The sequence below is a fragment of the Otolemur garnettii genome, unplaced genomic scaffold, assembly GCF_000181295.1.
Source record: "Otolemur garnettii isolate 467f Iridium unplaced genomic scaffold, OtoGar3 scaffold00089, whole genome shotgun sequence".
Classification (NCBI taxonomy): Eukaryota; Metazoa; Chordata; class Mammalia; order Primates; family Galagidae; genus Otolemur; species Otolemur garnettii.
In genome coordinates, this window is record NW_003852484.1 from 2,110,675 (window position 1) to 2,130,238 (window position 19,564).

At 49.2% G+C, this 19,564-nt stretch overlaps 1 protein-coding gene across 5 annotated transcripts in view; it reads left to right on the forward strand.

The window, feature by feature from the left end:
* MYLK (myosin light chain kinase) overlaps positions 1 to 19,564 on the forward strand; it is a 217,966-nt gene that overhangs the window by 169,479 nt on the left and 28,923 nt on the right. For all 5 annotated transcript variants that reach the window (XM_023516282.1, XM_023516280.1, XM_023516279.1 and 2 more), the window contains 4 exons: positions 6,369 to 6,671; positions 14,092 to 14,124; positions 14,224 to 14,317; positions 15,988 to 16,191. In XM_023516282.1, coding sequence (XP_023372050.1) covers positions 6,369 to 6,671; positions 14,092 to 14,124; positions 14,224 to 14,317; positions 15,988 to 16,191 — 634 coding nt within the window. The remainder of the gene's footprint in view (positions 1 to 6,368; positions 6,672 to 14,091; positions 14,125 to 14,223; positions 14,318 to 15,987; positions 16,192 to 19,564) is intronic.

A 19,564-nucleotide genomic window follows, 5' to 3' on the forward strand; every position in this document is an offset into this window, starting at 1 on the left:
GGCTGGGGATTCGAACCCGCCACCTTAGGTGTATGTGGCTGGCGTCTTAGCCGCTTGAGCCACAGGCGCCAAGCCAGAGGTGACTCTTAACGTCTCTTGTAGCTCTGATGTCCTGTGATTCCCTGACCCCATTTTCTGATATCCTGTGATTCCCTGACTCTGCTCCCAAGCACTTTTCCTCCCTCATCTTCACGTGATACATTAGGACTAAGATGGGCAGGACTGATGCTTCCAGGCCTACAGAGGGGAAACCCAGGACCTATGTAAGTCAAATAGCACAGTGCATCGAGGCGAAGTGGGAAGTAGCTCCTGGGAGATCTAAAACACCAGATGCCACTCATAGGAGTGTGACATGGGTGCAGAAGGTCCCAAAAGGTAAAGGAACCATCTGTCTGAAAAATTTATCTTCAAGGGTACATGCAGGCCTTTGAGGGAACTGTCCACATGCCAGAGAGTTGTTGATGTCCATCCCCCATTCTTCTAACCCTAAGCCTTGGGGAGCCCTGCTGCCCCTCCCTCCAGCCCTAAGCTGCTGGGGAAGAGGAAGTCCCATCCAGCCATGTGAATCGGGAAGATGTGAGGACAAAGGACAAAGCAAAGCAGGGGGGAGAAGACAGGAGAGGTAACCAGTGAGCCATGCCCGTTCCAGCTAGCAGACCCCAGCCTGGCTCCTGGACAGGAGTACGGGAGAGCCCCTGGAGCATGGTCACTGGACACAGGGGACCTGGGAGGCCCAGCTTCAGCGCCCTCTTCCCGTCCCCAGCACTCTCTCTCTCTCTGTCTGCTTCTTTCTTGCAAGGCTCCTCTTCCCTGCCCTGCTTCTTCACCCCATGCTGCGTTCCATCTGTGTCATTCTGTCATCCTGCCCCAGTCCCCTCTTTTTCTTGGTCTTCCTCTGACCCCCTCTTTTATTTCCTTACATCAGGAGTTTTAGATCTGGGAAGGCACATGTACTAACAGGGAATGGGGTTTCCATCTGTGAAGGAGAGAGGGACCCTTTTCTCGCTCTTTCTCTCTCCCTGGTGACTCCAGGCTCTCATGTCAGTAATTTACCCCAAAGAGATCGGTGCTAGTCATCCCGTCTGCCCGTACCCGTAGACCCATGCTGGAGTTACTTGGCTCTGTGCTCCTGTCCCACCAGCAAGCATCAGTTTTTACTTTTCCTCAGCATTCTCGCTCCTCTGCCCCTGCAACTTTGGGGTCAGCTCCTTTGAATGACTTTCCTATGCCCAGTGCCCCTGCCCCCACCATGGCCAGCTCCTGCATGGTGCCACACACACCCCTCCCCCGTCACCACTGTACCGGCTGCAGTTCTGGCCTTTTATGGTTTAGTTTCTTATTCTCCACAGCCAGTGCTCACAGGGCCATTGGTGTGGCTGTCCGCCAGCTGGCAGGAGCGGCATGTTAAATGCCGTCCTGGGAGGGGAATGGAATGGAGGAGAATGGGGCTTTCTGTCTGCCTCCCCCTCGCAGAGCTAAGAATAGAATTGCTCAATAAAATGAGGGCTGCATTGATGGCTGCAGAAAAGCCGTGTTCATTCAGAGCCTGTGAACTGAGAATTAGTCCAAGGTAAACCTGGATTACGCTGAGATTTACCTGTGTGTCTCCAGGCCAGGGATATCTGTGTGTTCTCTGATCCGGGTTTATTAAATAGATATAAAGTAGTTTACTTGTTAGCAGTAAACTTCTCTTACTGTATAATCCTTAAAGGACAACTTTCTTTTCAGATAATCTGTAACTCTTGTTTTTAAAATAATAATAATAACCAGCCTTTTCCTCAGTTTAAGTGAGTGATGTTTAGCCATTTAGAGAGTTATTATTATATGTTAAAGGGCAGTACAGGAATTTGCATGTTCCTAGCCTCTTCCTGTGTCTGTGAGCCAATCTGTGGCCTGTGGGGAGGGAGGGTGGCTGCTCTGAGCAGATGCAGAGGACAGCGGAACCCGATGGACTCCTGAGTGGTATACCCAGCATGAGAAAAACAAGTCTTTCTACATGTTTTCAAAGGAGAAAAATGAAATAGAGAGAACCCCACATGCCCAATAATCTTTAAATACTGCCTGAGTTTGGAATGTGTATGATTTTTAAGGGCAGAAGATTTCCCTTCATAATGCTAGGCTTAGGCTTAAACAAGACGCACCCTTGATCTCATTCAGCCAGATAGGCCGGGAAGTACCAAGCCCTGCAGTGGGCTCCAGAGACCTTTCAGAATCTCCTTTTGCCTCTGCCACTGATTAGCTGGGTTTCCTGGGTAAGCAAAGTGCCTCAGCCACTGAGGGCTCATTTCCTGGGGGCTGGGATGATCCAGGTAGATGACTACTTTGGGCTCTTCCAGGAGCTGCTGAAGTCTCAGTAAAGGAACATCCAGGCAGGGCTAGATGCAGCCACTGACCATCTTCAAACATGCAAGCACAGATACCTATGGGGAAGCTACTCTGGTTGTAAGCTGGAAGATGGGAGCCTCCTTTTTCCCAGGAATGAGAACATTTGCTGAGCAGAAAATCCCAGAGCTGGCTCCATCAGAGAGCCTCCCATTAGACTTCACTGAGTTTCCCATTCTGTTACTCAAGCCTCCAGGGAGCCCTGGGAGACTTCTGAGGCAGTGTGGAGCTCTGGGCCCTAGACGCCACACCAGCCTCTCTTTTGCCAGATGATGCCCAGGGGCATCCCTCCCAGTCTGAGTGTGCCTGTCTTTGGCATGGAGGAGAGGCTCACGGGAGCATCTGATCTGAGGGGTTTTTAGCCTCTGTCTGGCGCTCTATAGTTGGAAAGAACAGAAAGCATCAGGAGCGACCCGTGGCTCTAAGAGCAAGGGGAGCAGTGGGGACTTCAGATGGGCATTTTCTGGAATCCTCAATTTGGTATCAAACTCCTTGAAAGTGTTTATGTGTCACTCAATTTTTTTTTTTTTTTTGAGACAGAGCCTCAAGCTCTCCCCCTGGGTAGCGTGCCGTGGCATTACAGCTCACAGCAACCTCCAACTCCTGGGCTCAAGCGAGTCTCCTGCCTCCGCCTCCCAAGTAGCTGGGACCACAGGCGCCCGCCACAACGCCCGGCTATTTTTTGGTTGCAACCGTCATTGTTGTTTGGCGGGTCCGGGCTGGGGATTCGAACCCGCCACCTTAGGTGTACGTGGCTGGCGCCTTAGCCGGTTGAGCTATAGGCGCCGAGCCTGTGTCACTCAATATTAAAGTCCTCCTCCCCCAATTTTTTTTTTCTCCTCCCGCAATTTTACATCCCCCTTGTGCTGCAGGACCTACTTATCCCTTACACGTGTCCTGTGTGAGTTCGTTGGTTCAGCCAAGAAACATCTGTGACAGAGTAAGGTACAAATAGTACCCCTTCTGCAATGCCCATTTCTCTGTGTTCTCTTCTTGACCACAGCAGAGGAGAGGAGATTGGCAGGCAGAATGTTCTGCATTCATTGTATAAGCCTATGTGGCTCCAGACGTTCCAGACGTGTCCAATCACAGGTTTTCCAGGCAGCTTCTGTGGGGGAAGCAGTGGGTCTGTCTCGCATCCCTCTTTAGGCTTTTTTACTTCCTGAAGCCGGGTCTTGAGAGGACTTGAACCACTTGTCTCTAAGAGAGTTTAGAGTAATAAACATCTTAGCTAACACCAGAAATGTTTCTAAAAAGACCAATATATCTTTCAGAACAAACAGTTTTTCTAAGAGAACATATTAAACAACCAGTGAAAGTGGTTCCATCACAGGAGGCCTCGGCAGGACTGCTGATGCTAGGAAGTGGCTCAATCACAATCCCAGAGTCATTCCCAGGGGGGGTCTAGGCCTGGGTTGTTGGGGACAGACAGTTTCTAGGCAGTATGTCCTGGGCTGGAATGTGGAAGCAGCCTGGTTAGAGGAGGGGCAAGAATAAGCACACATGTAAATGAATAGGTGCATGCGGGCACACATACAGATGCACAGGGTCATTCGTAGGAATTCTTTTTGACCTTCCTGCCTCGCTGAGGGTGAGATAGCAATAGTCAATGTTTGTTCACTTGATGCTTATAAAAACCCTGAGAGACGTACATAATAGCCCTATTTTCCAAATGAGAAATATAGGCAGACAAACTGGTCTTGCTGACTGGAGTTCACACAGCTTAAAAGCATAGTTTTTTGTTTTGTTTTTCTTTCTTTCCTTTTTTTTTTTTTTTTTTTTGAGACAAAGCCTCAAGCTGTTGCCCTGGGTAGGGTGCTGTGACATCACAGCTCACAGCAACTTCCAATTCCTGGGCTCAAGTGATTCTCCTGCCTTTGCCTCCCAAGTAGCTGGGACCACAGGTGCCCCACTATGTTTTGGTTATAGCTATCATTGTTGTTTGGCGCGCCCAGGCTGGATTCAAACCTGCCAGCTCAGGTGTATGTGGCTGGTGCCTTAGCCACTTGAGCCACAGGCGCCCAGCCTGTTTTATTTTTCTAAGACAGAGTCTCACCTGTCCCGGCAGCTAGAGTGCCGTGGCATCACAGCTCATAGCAACCTCAAACTCTTGGGCTGACGTGATCCTCTTGCCTCAGTCTCCCGAGTAGCTGAGCCAACAGGTGCCCATCACAACACCTGGCTATTTTTAGAGATGGGGTGTTGCTGTTACTCAGGCTAGTTTCCAACTCCTGAACTCAAGCAATCCACCCTCCTCAGCCTCCCAGAGTGCTAGGACTACAGGTGTGACACATCCTGCTCAGCCTTCATTGTGTTTTGGGGTTTTTTTAAATTTATTTTTGGAGACATCGTCTCACTCTGTTTCCCTGGCTTGAGTACAGTGGTGTCATCATAGCTTGTTGCAACCTCAAACTTCTGGGCTCAAGTGATCCTTCTGCCTCAGCCTTCCCAGTAGCTGTGACTACAGGCATATGCCACCACACTGGGTTAATTTTTCTATCTTTAGTAGAGATAGGGTTTGTCTCTTGCTCAGGCTGGGCTTGAACTCCTAAGCTTAAGAGATCCTCCTACTTCAGCTTCCTAGAGCTCTAGGATTATAGACATGAGCCACTGCACCTGGCCAAAGCATGGTTTTAATAGCAAGTTTGTGAGGCTCCATGAACTTAAACTGCATTGGGAGAGATGAGGGGCTGCTAAACACAGATATGTATAACTAACAACCATCTGCAGAAACTAATCTCAAAAATAGAAGAGTTTTGTTCAGATAAGCAACTGAAAAATCAGCAAAATTCAAAAAACTCAGTAAAGAATGGTCCGCTGTGATTTGACTTGAAGTTGACAGGGCTGCTGGTTCTGAGCCCAGGTCAGCTGAATGGGGAGGCAGCCAGCCAAAAGGGCCACTTATATGTGTCCTTAGCTCAGTTTCTGTCCCTTAGTCAGAGATGACTATGATTTCCCATTGTGGTTTTCTTGTGACATTATTTTTTTTTAAATCAGCTGAATTTAAGATTCATTGTGAAATCTTTATCTCAATCTATACCAGTCCTATGAGAGAGAATAAAAGAGGTAAGGTAGGAGTAATTTTTTACATATTATAAAGTTGAAAATAAACTCCTACAATCATGATGACAGTACTGACTAGTCAAACTAGGCACTTTCGAAGAATTTCTCACAGTGACATTGTGATCCAATTGGTATTATCATCCACATTTTACAGGTGAGGAAACTGAGGCACAGAATGATTAACAACTACTGGGGACAGATCTGTGTCCAAACCTGAGTCCATCTGACTTCAGAGCCCAACCACTGTGTGATGCTGCCCCTCAGTGGTCAGGCACTTCCCAAGTCACAAAGAAAGTGGACGGAGACCCCTAGTTATGTCTGCAGGGGTCGCAGGGGTCCTTGAACTATGTCCTGCAGGCCACATGCGGCCTGCCAAGGACATTTATCCGTCCCCCTGGGTGTTTTTGCTGCTGCTGTCTGTCCTGCTTAGCAGCCGACTCATCCTGGGGCCCGCAGTCTGGCTCTCTAACGGTCTGAGGGACAGTGAACTGGCCCCCTGCTTAAAAAGTTTGAGGACCCCTGGTAGGGCCTGAAAGAGACACACACACACATTCTGAACTCTCTCTCAAAACATATTTTTGATGGGAAACAGTCCACGCCTTCTGGGCAGCTTCCTAGATCTGTTTACTCTGAGAAATATGTTTATGACTTGGGGAAAGTACAGGAAATCATGACTTGTAAGCTGGAAAACTAGCCAACTAGCCCCCCAAAGTTTCTTTTTCTAACAAATAGGTATGCGTAAGCTTTCTGCACAGGTGGGTTTGTGTGCAATTCTGTGATGTGTGGATGAGGAAAGAGAGCCAGGACCAAGGACCTTGGCTTGAGTTCTCCAGGCTGCTTCTCCCTTCCAAGACAGCTGACTCACAAATTTTCTCCCTGCAGTTCTGGAAATTTTGGATACTGATGTGCTTCTCTATCCCCAGATAAGCCAGACCCTCCAGCAGGCACACCCTGTGCCTCTGATATTCGGAGCTCCTCACTGACCCTGTCCTGGTATGGCTCCTCATATGATGGGGGCAGCGCCGTGCAGTCCTACAGCGTGGAGATCTGGGACTCAGCTGACAAGACGTGGAGAGAGCTAGCCACGTGCCGCAGCACTTCCTTTAACGTGCAGGACCTACTGCCTGACCATGAGTATAAATTCCGTGTGCGTGCAATCAACGTGTATGGAACCAGTGAGCCGAGCCAGGAGTCTGAACTCACAGCAGTGGGAGAGAAACCGGAAGGTAGGCTGCCTTCACTTCATCACTGGTGTGATTGACCTGTGTGTGTAGACACTGTACTAACAGGGGTTAGAGGAACTGACAAAATGTCAGTGGTGACTGGCAGCGGCTTTGGGGTCTTGATTTCAAAGGTTGTAATATTGGTCCATACTTTTCAAAGTACATACGAAATTTCAGAAAAACAGTGAACCAGCAATTTTAGTGTGCTGCCATCAGGGGGTGATGTGTGTTAAGCAGAAGCTCAGGTAAACCTCAAGTTCCTATGTCCACCCACTGCCCCCTCCTCCTCATGCGTTCGTATTTGAGTGTCTACTCAGTGTCAGATATTTAGGACACAAAGATAAAGTAGTGACTTTAAAACCTAGGGGAAGAGATGTGTGTTCAGCTAACTGTTATAAGATGGGATACACACAAACAAAGTGGTATAGACAAAGAGCAGAGGGGACAGAGCAGAAAGTATGTAGAATTTTGCCATGGAGGCCGAATAAGCATTCCTAGAAGAGATAACACTTGGAGAAAGGGATAGGATTCTAAGGGGCAGGGAAGATAAGGAAAAGGATGCATGTAGAGGAAATAGCATGAGAAAAGGGACAAAGTGATGGAGATTTGTGGCATTTTGAGAAGTTGGTTTGTGGCCAGAGCATATGTTGTGCAAGATGGAACAAGAAAAAGGAAGGTTAAAAGGGCAAAATTGGAAAGTTTATCAAAGATTCTTGGGCAGGGGATTGAGAGGATGAAATCTGTTTTTTAGAAAGAGAACTAGCAGCACTTTGCTATTCAGGGTGAGGCCAGCAGCCTTGGCATCCCAGGACCTTGTTAGAAATGCAGACTCTCAGCCCCCAAGATGCCCAGGTCCTTCCAGACCCTCGCTCTAACATGACCATGCCTTAGGGAGTCATGTGAGTGGATGCTTGACATACACTGGAGTGCACACAAAACAGAGGGGGCTGGAGGGGAGTCACCCAGATTCCAGATGGGCCTCTGTGATGTTGGTCCAGGACGGGGTAGGGTAGTAAGGACATGAAATAAGGCCTCAAGAGGTAGAAATGACCATCTTTTTTTTTTTTTAAGAACTGACCATTCTTGATGACTTTTTCCTTAGAGAGTTAAGGGAGAAATTGGAAGAATCTAATATGACTTCCAGTTCCTGGCTAGGGAAACTGAACACAATTTCGAGAGTTATTTAGAGGTTTATCATTATGATTCATCGTGGCTAACATACATTATGCACTTTGTCTATGGTAGCAACATGTTAATCACTTCATACACATCATTTCATTCAAACCTAGTAACCAGTGCAGTAGATACTGTTATTACCCCCATTTTACAGACAGGGAAATGAGATTTGCAGGAGTGAAGCTACTTGCCCAAGGTTGTGGAACTTGAAAATGGCAAGTTGATACTTGAAGTCAGAGCTGTCTGTCTTGCAGCCTATGCACCTCTGGTTAGACTGAAGAAGGAGTTCGGGCTGCCTTCTAGGTGCCTAACTTGAGTGACTTGGGGTTAGACAGCAGGGACTTTGGGGGTACGGGAGCTCTGGCTTCAAGGGGAAGTATCTGTAGATTGCCAAGTCTAGAGCTCAGAAAAAAGCTTTAACCTATGCTATAGGCTTGAGAGTCTTCACCATTTAATTGCTAATTGAAGCCATGAGCACGGATAAAGTTATGGACACAGTGGCCAAGGAAGCCAGTGGGTCCATGGGACTGGAAGAAAGGACGGAGAGGAGACAGAGGCAGGAGGAAACTGGAGTCTCTCAGAAACAGGGAGGAAGCAAATTGTAAATGGGGCTGAACAAGGATGAGAGAGACCAGGACTCAGAGGGGTCTTTGGATAGGGGCCTTTGGTTAGTTGTAACTTTGACATCAAAGTCTATAGAGTTTCCACAGGGTAGGAAAATGGTTGCTCTGGTTAAGGAATAAATGGAAGAAAGGGAGGACAGTAGCATGGAATATTATTTCAAGAAGTTTCATGTGAAGTTTCACATTTGTTCCCTATGTGAATTTAAGATAGGGGAAATGGTTGGGGGTAAGGAAGAAGGTGGAGGGACAAGCGCTGTTAGAGGACAGAGAGCTGAAAGGTGGGAGGCTAACGAACGCACCAGAGGAGATGGAGAGGGAGTCCGGCCTGAAGTCACCCTGTAACCGGTGTGGAAGCTATTGTTCTGATTTGATGGCCCTCTTTCATTTTGAATATTAGGTATAGAACAGCTATTGAAACTTTACTTTTAATTCAACAAGGACTCCAGAAAGCTAAGAAGATACCAGTGGGAGCCATACCAACTTTATAATTTGACACAAGCGGCGTTGGGCTAGGCGGTGTTTACCCACCTAGCCCTGTGAACACAGTGGGCAGTTCTCCTTGAGAGCTGCACTGCAGCCCCCCAGGCCTGGGCCTTTGGCAGTGTTCGCAGGGGTCCTACCCACTAGCCACTCCAGGCGTCTGTTGGGGGCACTGAGTAGCAAAGCAACCATCTGCTGCCCTCTTTTATCCTCCCCCCAACATCCCTCTAAAGTGAGTAGAGTAGGGAGCAGGTGGGACAGAGTGGAGTGCCTGCATGAGCAACCAAGTTCCAGACTATATTTTTAGGGTATTACTTAGAAAACTGACAAGAAAAAGGGATAACATTGCTGTAAGAAGATGTTCATTGGCTGAAAAGGAAATAGCCCAGCTCTGTGCTGTGCTGTAAACCAGGAAAAACTGCAGAATCCCTGGTTAACCCAGACAGCAGGACCAGAGGCCAGGGGCACTGCGGGATGTGGCTCCCAGGAGACCAGGACAGCCTCACCATGGCTATAAGGAGAGGCCACAGGAGGGGGAGATGGGACCGCTGGGCTAGTGGGCTTTGTTCCCTATGGCCAGCCTCTGGAACACCTTCTGTGGTCCTCAGACCCCTCCTCTGTCATTTCCCCTCCCAGCTGGAAGTAGGAATTGCCTGAGGAGGGGTCCAGGCCACCCAGGGTGACCAGACAGGAGGCTGCTCCCTACCCCAGACCAAGTTGGATCATCCAAGGGGAGAAAGAGGCAGCAGAGAGTTGGCAGGTATCAGGCTCCAGGGAAAAGGACATGGGCAAGGGGAGGACTCAAGCAGAATTAAATGGACTACTCAGTTAAATGGCTCTCAGAGGAGTGAAGTGTGTGTGTGTGACTTTGTGTGGCTTGGCAGAGAGGTGAGACTAAGGGAAGATGGTGATGGTAGGTCTCTTCTGTGGAGCCAGTGGAGTTTGGGGTCATATTAAAGGTTGCGCTGGTGACCTTCACTCCACATGGCCCAGCTAATTGCTTCTGACCCTACTACCACCGCTGCCACTCCCTCCTCCTGCCTTAGTCTCTTCTTCATCCTGGTCTGTCAGACCTGCCCCTCTTTGTGCCCAAGCTCTCACCCCATAAGCACTCGCCCAGTGTGCCCTGTGCCCCTCCTGTGTTCCACGCACTGCCGTGAGCAGGAGACTACAGTGGAGGATAAAGGATGGGGTTCCCTGTGCGGCTCCAGTAGCTTCTCTGTGCCACAGCCACTGCCAAGAAAGACTGGAGTCCCTAAACTGACAGCGCCCCTCCCAGTCTTCCCAAACCCTAGGGGCTGCACCTTGACCCCTCTTCTCCCCAGCCCAGTATGGTGCTCAGCTCCACCCTACTGTGATTCTGCTCTTACTTGAGGCCTTGCTCCTGACCCTCATTTGTTTTTGTCTATATTATTGTTAGCAAATCAGCTGTGACTGAGGCTTCTTGGAAATGGGCCTCCTTGCAGCCTTGGGGGCAATTAGAGAGGCAGAGCCTACACTGCTCCTGACCCAGGCTCCCGCTGTACTGGCCTTGGGGCCATCTCCAGGGCTAGGATGCCCTCTAGTGCCCACAGGGCATGCGACCGTCCTTGGCCAAGGGAAGGGTCATGTCATGTCTCCATCGAGGGGACAGACTGGGCTCATGCCCTCTGAGGGTCCTCGAGCACTCAGTTGGTTCTCTCCAAACACCCGTCCAAGGTAACAAGACTCTCATTTGTTTGCAGAAATATCTTAGAACCAACCATCTTCTGAATAGCCTTCTGCTTAGCTCTTGGAGCTTAGCTCATTCTATAGATGTTTTTAATGTTTAGCTGAAGTCCCTTCTACTGCAATTCTAGCTCTATCCTTACTGGGAAGATGGAAACCAGGATCGCCTTTCTCATTACCGAGCCCTTATGAGCTAACTAAACAGTGTTTTCTCCACCACTTCTCTTTCGGCCTTTCCCTGGTGGCCATTTTGTCCCTCAAACAGAGTGGAGGCTGGGCGAGAAGGGGACATTGCAACCTGAAGTCTTGGTCAGTGTTCCTTCAGAGGAGAGGTTACCATGCAACAGAGCACCAGAAGGAGGGGGCTGGAGCTCCCTGGAGATAATCTGGTCCCTGACCAGAGATGTCGCTCTGACTGCAGGGAGAGAGGCGGAGGCAAGGGGCAGGTGTGGGCTAGCTGTGCACTGTGTCCCTGGACTCAAAGTGGCAGAGAGGGTCCAGGTCTAGAACTGGGGGCTTGTTCAAGGCTCACAAGGGAAGCCCCCTGGTTCTGGGTTGTTGGAAAGGCCTCCTGGCTTCCAGCACTGTGCCACGCCTCCATTGGCAGACATGGCATTCCTCCTGACAGCGAGCAAGAAAGCCTGCCTCCTCTTCCCTCTCACCTGCCACACTGACCACTCTGGACCTTAGGCCACACTGGGGAAATGTGGCACAGGAACAAAATAAAGGAAGCCTCAGCAAGTAGGAGCCACTGTGTCCAACGGGGCACCACAGGTCCAGCCAGGGCCTCCCTGACAGTATTATTTTGTCTCGAAGACTAGGTCCCAGGACTGGCACCCACCAGGTTTTCCATTACTGATGGACTTGACTCTGGTTCCCTTGAAACCCTATTTAAAATATCATCGTTGCACTAATCTAAACATCTGTTGAACCTGAGTTCCCAGTGCCCGCAGCCTTCCTTCCATGTGAGGCAGGACCCTACATAGTCCCCGGAACAGTGTTCATGAGTGGATGAAAGTCTTTCACCCTAACCTACCCTTGGCAATTCTGTGATTCCTTTTAATTCATGCCCACTTTAGAGTTCTTTCCCAACTAGAGATGCCTGCCCTTTCCTGATTGTCTTAACATGGCAGCCCTCCCCTTCAGCAGCGCCCCAGACCTGCCGCAGCTTCACTGAGGCTTCTGACCACCAGCAGCCAGAGACCCAGAGCAGATGCCCCAGGCCCTGTCAAGGGCTGCTGAGTGGTGGCATCTGCTGGTGGCTGCTGGTGCATGTTTCCCCAGGATGACATCTGGTGGGCCAGCGCAGCGGGTTCAAGATCTGTGCTCCCTCTCTGGGGTTTTGAGTACACACCTTAGTGCTCATCACCCTAAAAGGCAAAATGATTAAGTTCCCTCTGATTCTGTCCCTGGCTTACAGGGGTACTGGTCTTGGGTCATCCTCATTGTCTATGAAGTGGACAGTGACACTCTTAACTCCCAAATATGTGGATTTAGAAAAATCAATCAGTTAGGCAGTAGCTGTGAAGCCTACCACCCTGTCAGCTAGCGTCTCTCTGAGAGGCCTGTTTGTCTCACCCTTTCGTATTTTTCCATGGCAGTTCCCTTTCTGTCTTAAAATATTCTGCCCTGTCCCGCTCATGTTTAGTTTTTTGAAACTAAACTTTGTCAGAAGCATTTTAAGAACTCTAAACAAATCACAGCTTCTCCTGCTCCTGGCCACATGCTTATAAACTCTCTTAAGACTCTTTTGCAGTAAGAGGTACTTATCCTGCTGGAAACCATGTTACTTTTCCTCAGCTTGTCTGCTTAGGGACCAGCCATTCTGCCCTCAGCTGACCAGAGAGCCCCACTGTCTACACTTCCAACTGCACCTTCTTGGGGTCCACACCTCCGTCACAGGTGCTGAACTTGCAAAGCACCGCAGAGCTCAGCTCGCACTCAGCCCCTCCCTCTGGGCAGTGTCCCACCAGCTCTCTGCCCCGTCCCCTCTGGCTCTAGGAGGATGGCCGTCCACCTGCTGCCCTCCTTTCCCTGGCCTGCTCTCTGGGCCTTTGCCAGATCATGTAGGTCCCTCAAGTCTGATGCACTTTCACACTCACAGACGCATTATCACATACTCTCACACATTCTCACACACACACATACACACTATCCCACTCGCTCCACACTATCCCACACTCACACACACTCCCATTATCCCACACTATCCCACACACTCACCCACTATTTCCACACTCACTGTCACACTCTCCCGCACCTGCACTAATACTCTTACACACATTCACATGCCCACACTCACACACATACTCATACTTTGAAAATCCTTTCCTCCATGGTTCCCCTCCCATCCTTGATCACGTTCCTCAGGAAACCTCCCACATCCATCTGTCAGCCAGAACGCAGCCCAAGCTGTGGCTGGGGAGCACAGAGCAGATCGGAAAGCCAGGACTCTAGAAACGGTCTCCTTTCTCATACAGATGAGGAAACTGAGGCCCAGAAAGGGAAAGGCACTTAGCCAAGGTCAAGCAGCCACAGAGATCTTTTGTTGAAGGACAAACATACACCAAGGCGAAGGGAAGTCTGGAACTCTGAAGTGGCTTGTGCTGCTGCGCACACCACCTGTCCCGTGTCCCCTCACTCACTCCCAACACATCCACACGAGCAGCTAGCGTGGCTGCCATGTCCCTCCTCACCTGCCTCATGAACACCTATCGGTCTCACCTGTGCCATGTCACTCACCCCTCCTTGGATGCCATGGTTTCTTTTAAGGCACGACCCAAGAGCTATTTCTTCCGAGAATAATTTCCCCTTCTGTGTCACCTTTCTTGGTTGTACTGTGGTGATACTGTAAGTTATACTGTGGTTGTACCGTGGTGATACTTTCTTCAGTTTGTACCGTGGTGACACTGCTTGATTAGGTGAGGCTTGGTAACTGATATTTGGAGTATATGTTTTTGCCTGTCCAACTGAGTTATAAGCTTCAAGACAGGAGAGGTTGTGCTTTCTGTGCATTTTGTCTCAAATGGGCGCAATAACTAGCAATATACCCAGTACACTGCTGGAATGTTCAGCAAATGGATGAATGGATTTGACATGAGAAGCACTTGTCAGTTGCTGGCTTTCAAGCCAGGGAAGAAGGGGACACACAGTTGTGTGTAGGTTCCTTAAGTCAAGAGGAGGGGCTGTGGGGAAGAGTATGTCTGGAGACCTTCAGGTTGAAGAGGAAGGAGTGCAGGTGAGACCTGGTAGAGGACAGGGGCTGCGTGGGGACAGGGCTGGCACCTGCCAGTCTGTGCCTGGCCTTGTTGAGGGGCTGCCCAGAGCTCTAGGCCTGGTGGTTCTGTGGCTGGGAAGGCTCTCAGCACTGCCCACTCTTGGTGGGCCCTGAGCACTAATCACCTGTGCCCTCTCTGTCCTTCCTTGTCTCCCCCTAGAGCCAAAGGATGAAGTGGAGGTGTCAGATGATGGTGAGTGCTGGTCACCTGTCCTTGGGCCAGGCTTGCAGGGCAGGGGGTGCTGACCAGGGGTGTTGATGGCTCACCCTCACCCCCACCTGTGCCCCACAGATGAGAAGGAGCCAGAGGTTGATTACCGGACAGTGACAGTCAATACCGAACAGAAAGTATCTGACTTCTATGATATTGAAGAGCGACTAGGATCGTAAGTGGAATGGGAAGCTGCCTTTGGGCCCCCGGGGTGAGATTGGCGTAGGTCCCACAGTTCAATACAGAGCCCGGTCTTCCTGTCTTCTCCTGGGCCCTGCCTCCTCCCAACTGAGAGTGGGGTGTCAGGAGAGAATGCTCATGGGGGAATCGCTCACCCCAGCTCTCTGTGGAGTTGCTTGCGAGCTTCTGCACTGGCCCAGTTGCAAAAGCCATGGGCAAGACCTGCTTTCTCTGGGCTTCAACTCACAGCACAGAAGACTAGATCTGGGTGGGATTCTCTTTGGGGTCCCTTCCATTTGGCCCACAGAGGTCAGTCAAGCCTGATCAGCACCCATGTTCAGCAGCACCAGCCCGGCTTGAGCATGCCATTAAAATGCACAGTGGTCCTCACAGCACCCTTCACACTGTTTACTCTGGCTCTGCCTGGGATGTGTAAGACGCTGCTGGACTCAGACCCCAACCTGACCCCTCCCTGGAGGAATACAAGAAGGGGAAGAAAAAGGAATGGGACTTGGCTTGTGTCTCCAGTGGTTTCTGGGAAGTGAAGGGGTGATGCAGACCTCACAACAGCTCTGCAGAGGAGTCAGCCCCACCACAGAGGAACCCCATGCTCTGCTCTCCCAGTAGTGGGAAACCAGATCCCGCCTGGGCTGTCTCCAGAGATCAGTGCTAGGGAGCTGGGGGGAGGGGGTCAGGGAGTCAGTCCCTCAGTGATTCTCTGCATTCGGGAAGAGTCACCTCAACCCAACTCTGTGGTCCCTCTGTAGGCAGGGGAAGAGAGATGTCCCTCCATCAGCCTAGGTTGAGAGTAGGTTTGTCGGCATTAGCAATAAGCTTTGGCTGGGTTCCATGGCTCATGCCTATAATCCCAGCACTCTGGGTGGCAAAGGAGGGTGGATTGCTTGAGCTCAGGAGTTTGGGACCAGCCTGAGCAAGAGCGAGACCCCCATCTCTAATAAAACTAGCTGGGCATTGTGGCCGGCACCTTTAGTCCCAGCTACTTGGGAGCTGAGGCAAGAGTATCACTTGAGCCTAAGAGTTTGAGGATGCTGTGAGCTATGATTCCATAGCACTCTACTGGCGGTGACAAAAGTGAGACTCTGTTTTTTAAAAAAAAAGTACTAGTTCCAACTGAGTGTGGAAAATGACTTTTAAAATTTTTAAAAGGAGAAAAGAAAAGAAAAAAGAAATGTGCTTCATGCAGGGATATTCAGCCTTTTGTCTTCTCTGCTACGCACTGGAAGAAGAGTTGTCTTCTTAAATATGCAAACACTGACCAAAGCTGATGAGCACAAAAAAGGTCTGGGCATAATTTCAGGGTACCAGACACCACAGATAAGCAAAATAGTCCTCACCTAACCTGCATGTGGCCCATGGGCTGCAGGATGGACACCCTGGAGAAGTCAGCAGGCTTTTACCATGAAGGCTCAGTAGCTGGTATTTTAGATTTTGTGAGTCATATGCTGTGTCACAACTACTCAGCTGTGCCACTGCAGCACAACCATGGACAGTATATAAGCAGACAGGTGTGGCTTTGTTCCAATAAAACCTTCCTTATAAAAAGAGCAGGGCCAGATTTGTCCCACTGGCCATAATATGCCAACCCTAATTTAGTAGAAAGCTCAGCTAAATTTGGCTTTTCTCTCCTCCCCCTTTCGTTTGCAGTGGGAAATTTGGACAGGTCTTTCGACTTGTGGAAAAGAAAACTAGAAAAATCTGGGCAGGGAAATTCTTCAAGGCATATTCAGCAAAAGAGAAAGAGAATATCCGGCAGGAGATCAGCATCATGAACTGCCTCCACCACCCCAAGCTAGTCCAGTGCGTGGACGCCTTTGAAGAAAAGGCCAACATCGTCATGGTCCTGGAGATGTGAGTGGCCTGCCACCAGTCCCCCAATGTGTCTCCTCCAGTGTCCCACCCAGCCACCTCTGCCCAAGATGGAAACCTCTGCGACAAGGGTGTGATGTGCAAGGTACCCACCAGCCTATGGCAGGGCTGACCAGTCAAACTGGGAGGTCTGTGTGCAGTGCTGGTCCTGAGCCCTCAGCCCTGAGCCCCAGCTGGCGGCGCTCTGCTCCCTTCCATAACAACCCAGCAGACTGCGAGGATCCCAAGACCCTTTTCACTCTCATCTCCCCATGAAAGAGCCAAGCTACCCCTAAGCTCTTTGTTTCAGTAGGGGTACTCTGACCTATAGGCAGTTTACAGTGGAAGGGGCAGAACAGGGCAGCTTCCTGACCTCCCTAGGAAAGACAGGGGGCCAGGGCTGGGGGCTGCAATCCAGGAGCAGAACCCTCGCTCTGGGCCTGTTGCTGTACCTCTGTAGGCTCTGTTCTGCTCTTGTTTGTGCTGTTTTTACTTCTCACTCAGAGGGAGTAGCTCTTTCTCTGCTGGGTTGTACCAAGGCAGGGGGATGGATCAGATGACCTCCAGCCAAGGCTTTCTCAGAATCTGTCATTTCCTCCACTGGCCTTGCACCTGTAGACACACACACAAAACGCCAACACAAATGCACATGTTCAGACACACATTCTGGCATCAGTAAGCCAGGTGTTCTCTACTGCCCCTGAGTATTTTAAGAGTTTTCTTTTTTTAATCTGAATTTTTTTGACTATATGACACAATCAACTCAAAAAAATAGAAGAAGGTACACAGGGAAAAGTCCCTACCACCGCCACAGGTGAACAATTTTATTGGTATTGTCTGTGTCCTTCCAAAGATTCTGTGCAAAGATATATAGATTAGACATATATACATGTATGTTCTTATTTTCCTACCTTTTAACACAAAAGGAAACTTATTGTACTCACAATTCTATACTTAGCTTTTTTCAACAAATTGATGTGGGAGATGGTTCCATATTGACACCTAGTGAGAGTGCCACCTCGTTCTCACAGCTCTGTGAGGTTTGGTTCTGTGGACATACCACCATTTAAGCAGTCTTCTTTTGGTAAGAAGTTGGGTGATTCCTAGTCGTTTGCTTTTACAAACAAGCATTATTTGAAGTAATAGTCTTTGCACTTATGCCCATGTTTATCTGTGTGATAAATTTCCAGAAGTGAAGGAGTGATCGATTGAAAGGGTGTGGACACGTGAAGTATTTAGAGATACTGTAGAGATCCTGTGAAGTTGCCTTGAGCATCCTCAAATTGCTCGTATTGAACTTGGGGCTCTCGGTCCTGTGGAGGAGACTGTCAGCATCTTGACATTCTTTCCCGGGACAGTGAGGCCAGGAAGACATCCCCAAGCTTTAACTGGGAATGGGATATTAGTTAGTCTTTTCCCTCCCCTCCTTCCATTAGCATTTCGGCAAACAGGTATTCCCTTTCCGTCTGTGTTCTTTGGAAAATGTGCTCGTGGTTGAGAGCACAGACCTGAGTCAGGTAATTACCTTACTTCACATCCCAACTCTGCCTCTTACTTGTTGTTTGACTTGAATAGGTTTCTCAGTTGTAGTGATCCTTAGTTTGATCATCTATAAAAGAGGATGCTACAACCACCTCGTGAATGCTGTGAGGATTCAGTGGGATAATCATGTAAGGCACGGCACTCCATAATGGAGCTATTATGTTTTTTTTTTTATTTGATTTGATTTTTTGAGACAGTCTCTCACTATTGCCCTGGGTAGAATACCATGGCATTATAGCTCACAGCAACCACAAACTCTTGGGCTCAAGTGGTCCTCTTGTCTCAGCCTCCCGAATAGCTGGGACTACAGGCATGCACCACAACAGCTGGCTAATGTTTCTATTTTTAGTAGAGACGGGACCTCGCTCTTGCCTGAGCTAGTCTCAAACCCCTGAGCCCAAGCAATCCACCTGCCTTGGCCTTCCAGAGTACTGGGATTACAGGTGTGAGCCACCAAGCCCAGCCCATGGGAGCTATTAGTAGTAGAAGGCATTGACGTTTTCTGTATCCTGGTCTTTTTTCCGCTTAAAAGTACTTTTTGAGCATTTAATGTCTAACTAGGTATTGTGGAAAAATTCCTCCCTAGTATTCAGGAAGCCTGGCTTCAATTTCTGCTACTATAGAGTTGTGAATTTGTAATTGTTAAATCCTACCAGTGAAAAGGTATTGGATTAGAATAATCGATTTTAAGATCCCTCCCCCCCTTTAGACTATGGAATTCTCCAATTCTGTGGAACCCTGAAGGACTTAGAGAAAATCTCCATTTGTATCTTATAATCTATTTTCAGCCCCTAAATCCAGCTTTCCTCCCCACTTCCTGGAAATATTTAGCCCGTGGCCTGGCCTCATTCATTACACTCTCATAATAGCCCTGTGGGCTGCATCTTTTCCATTTATTCTAGAACAGGTTTCTTAGTCCAGGCAGTGTGGGCATGTGAGGACACGTGAAGAAATGTCTTATCTTTAGAAGTTAGACCTTGAGCGAGATCGTGGGGAGGGCAGGGAGGGGCGAGGAGGTAACAGGGCTTGGGGAAGGCTGGGCAGCAGCTCCAGTGGGCAGAATACCATACTTAGCTTGGAATGGGGAGTTGGCAAGCTGGATGGAAAAAGAGAGAAAACTTAAGACGGCTTCAGCTGGTCTGGCTTTTATCCTCTCCCCCACACCTTCCCCACGGACAGCAGCAGGTCTTACATGCACAGATGCCAGAGATGTGCCTGTGGTCGGGGGAAGAAGTTTGTCCCTTGATAGGAACTCAACCAAAGAAGAAAGGAGCAGGCTGATCTTCTATTTGTGTACCCCTTCCAGCTTAGCCATTCCAAGACTTGACCACTGACAGGGGAAAGGTTGATTTTCAGCTTTTGTTCATCCCTTTGTTTGATGGGGAAACTGAGATTAAGAGAAGGATGATGCTTGTTGATGCAGAAAAATGAAAATGTATTCCAGGGTCCCAGTGTTAGGTCAAATATAGTGAGAAATAAGAATCAGTGTCTTCGGCCCTTTTGACTTCTGATTATTGGCAAGCCCTCCCTGTATAGCAGTTGTATACTCCCTGTATACTCTGAGACAAGGGTTCCTTCAGGCCTCTGGCCTGGACCCTGGGCTTGTCATTTTAGAAGTGCTTGGGACATTCCAAGGGGCAGTGGGGTCCTGAGCACTGAGTAGGAGCTGAAATTTAGACTGAGCCGTCTGTGCCTCATCTCACCTTTGTGCTAGCAAAATGTATCAGAGACCATCCAGCGGGTTGCCATGAGACAAAGAGAGGGTCTGGGTATCAAGTCCACCCATAGCACCGCTACCCTGGCTGTGTATGAAGGCTGGCTAACATCTAGAGTT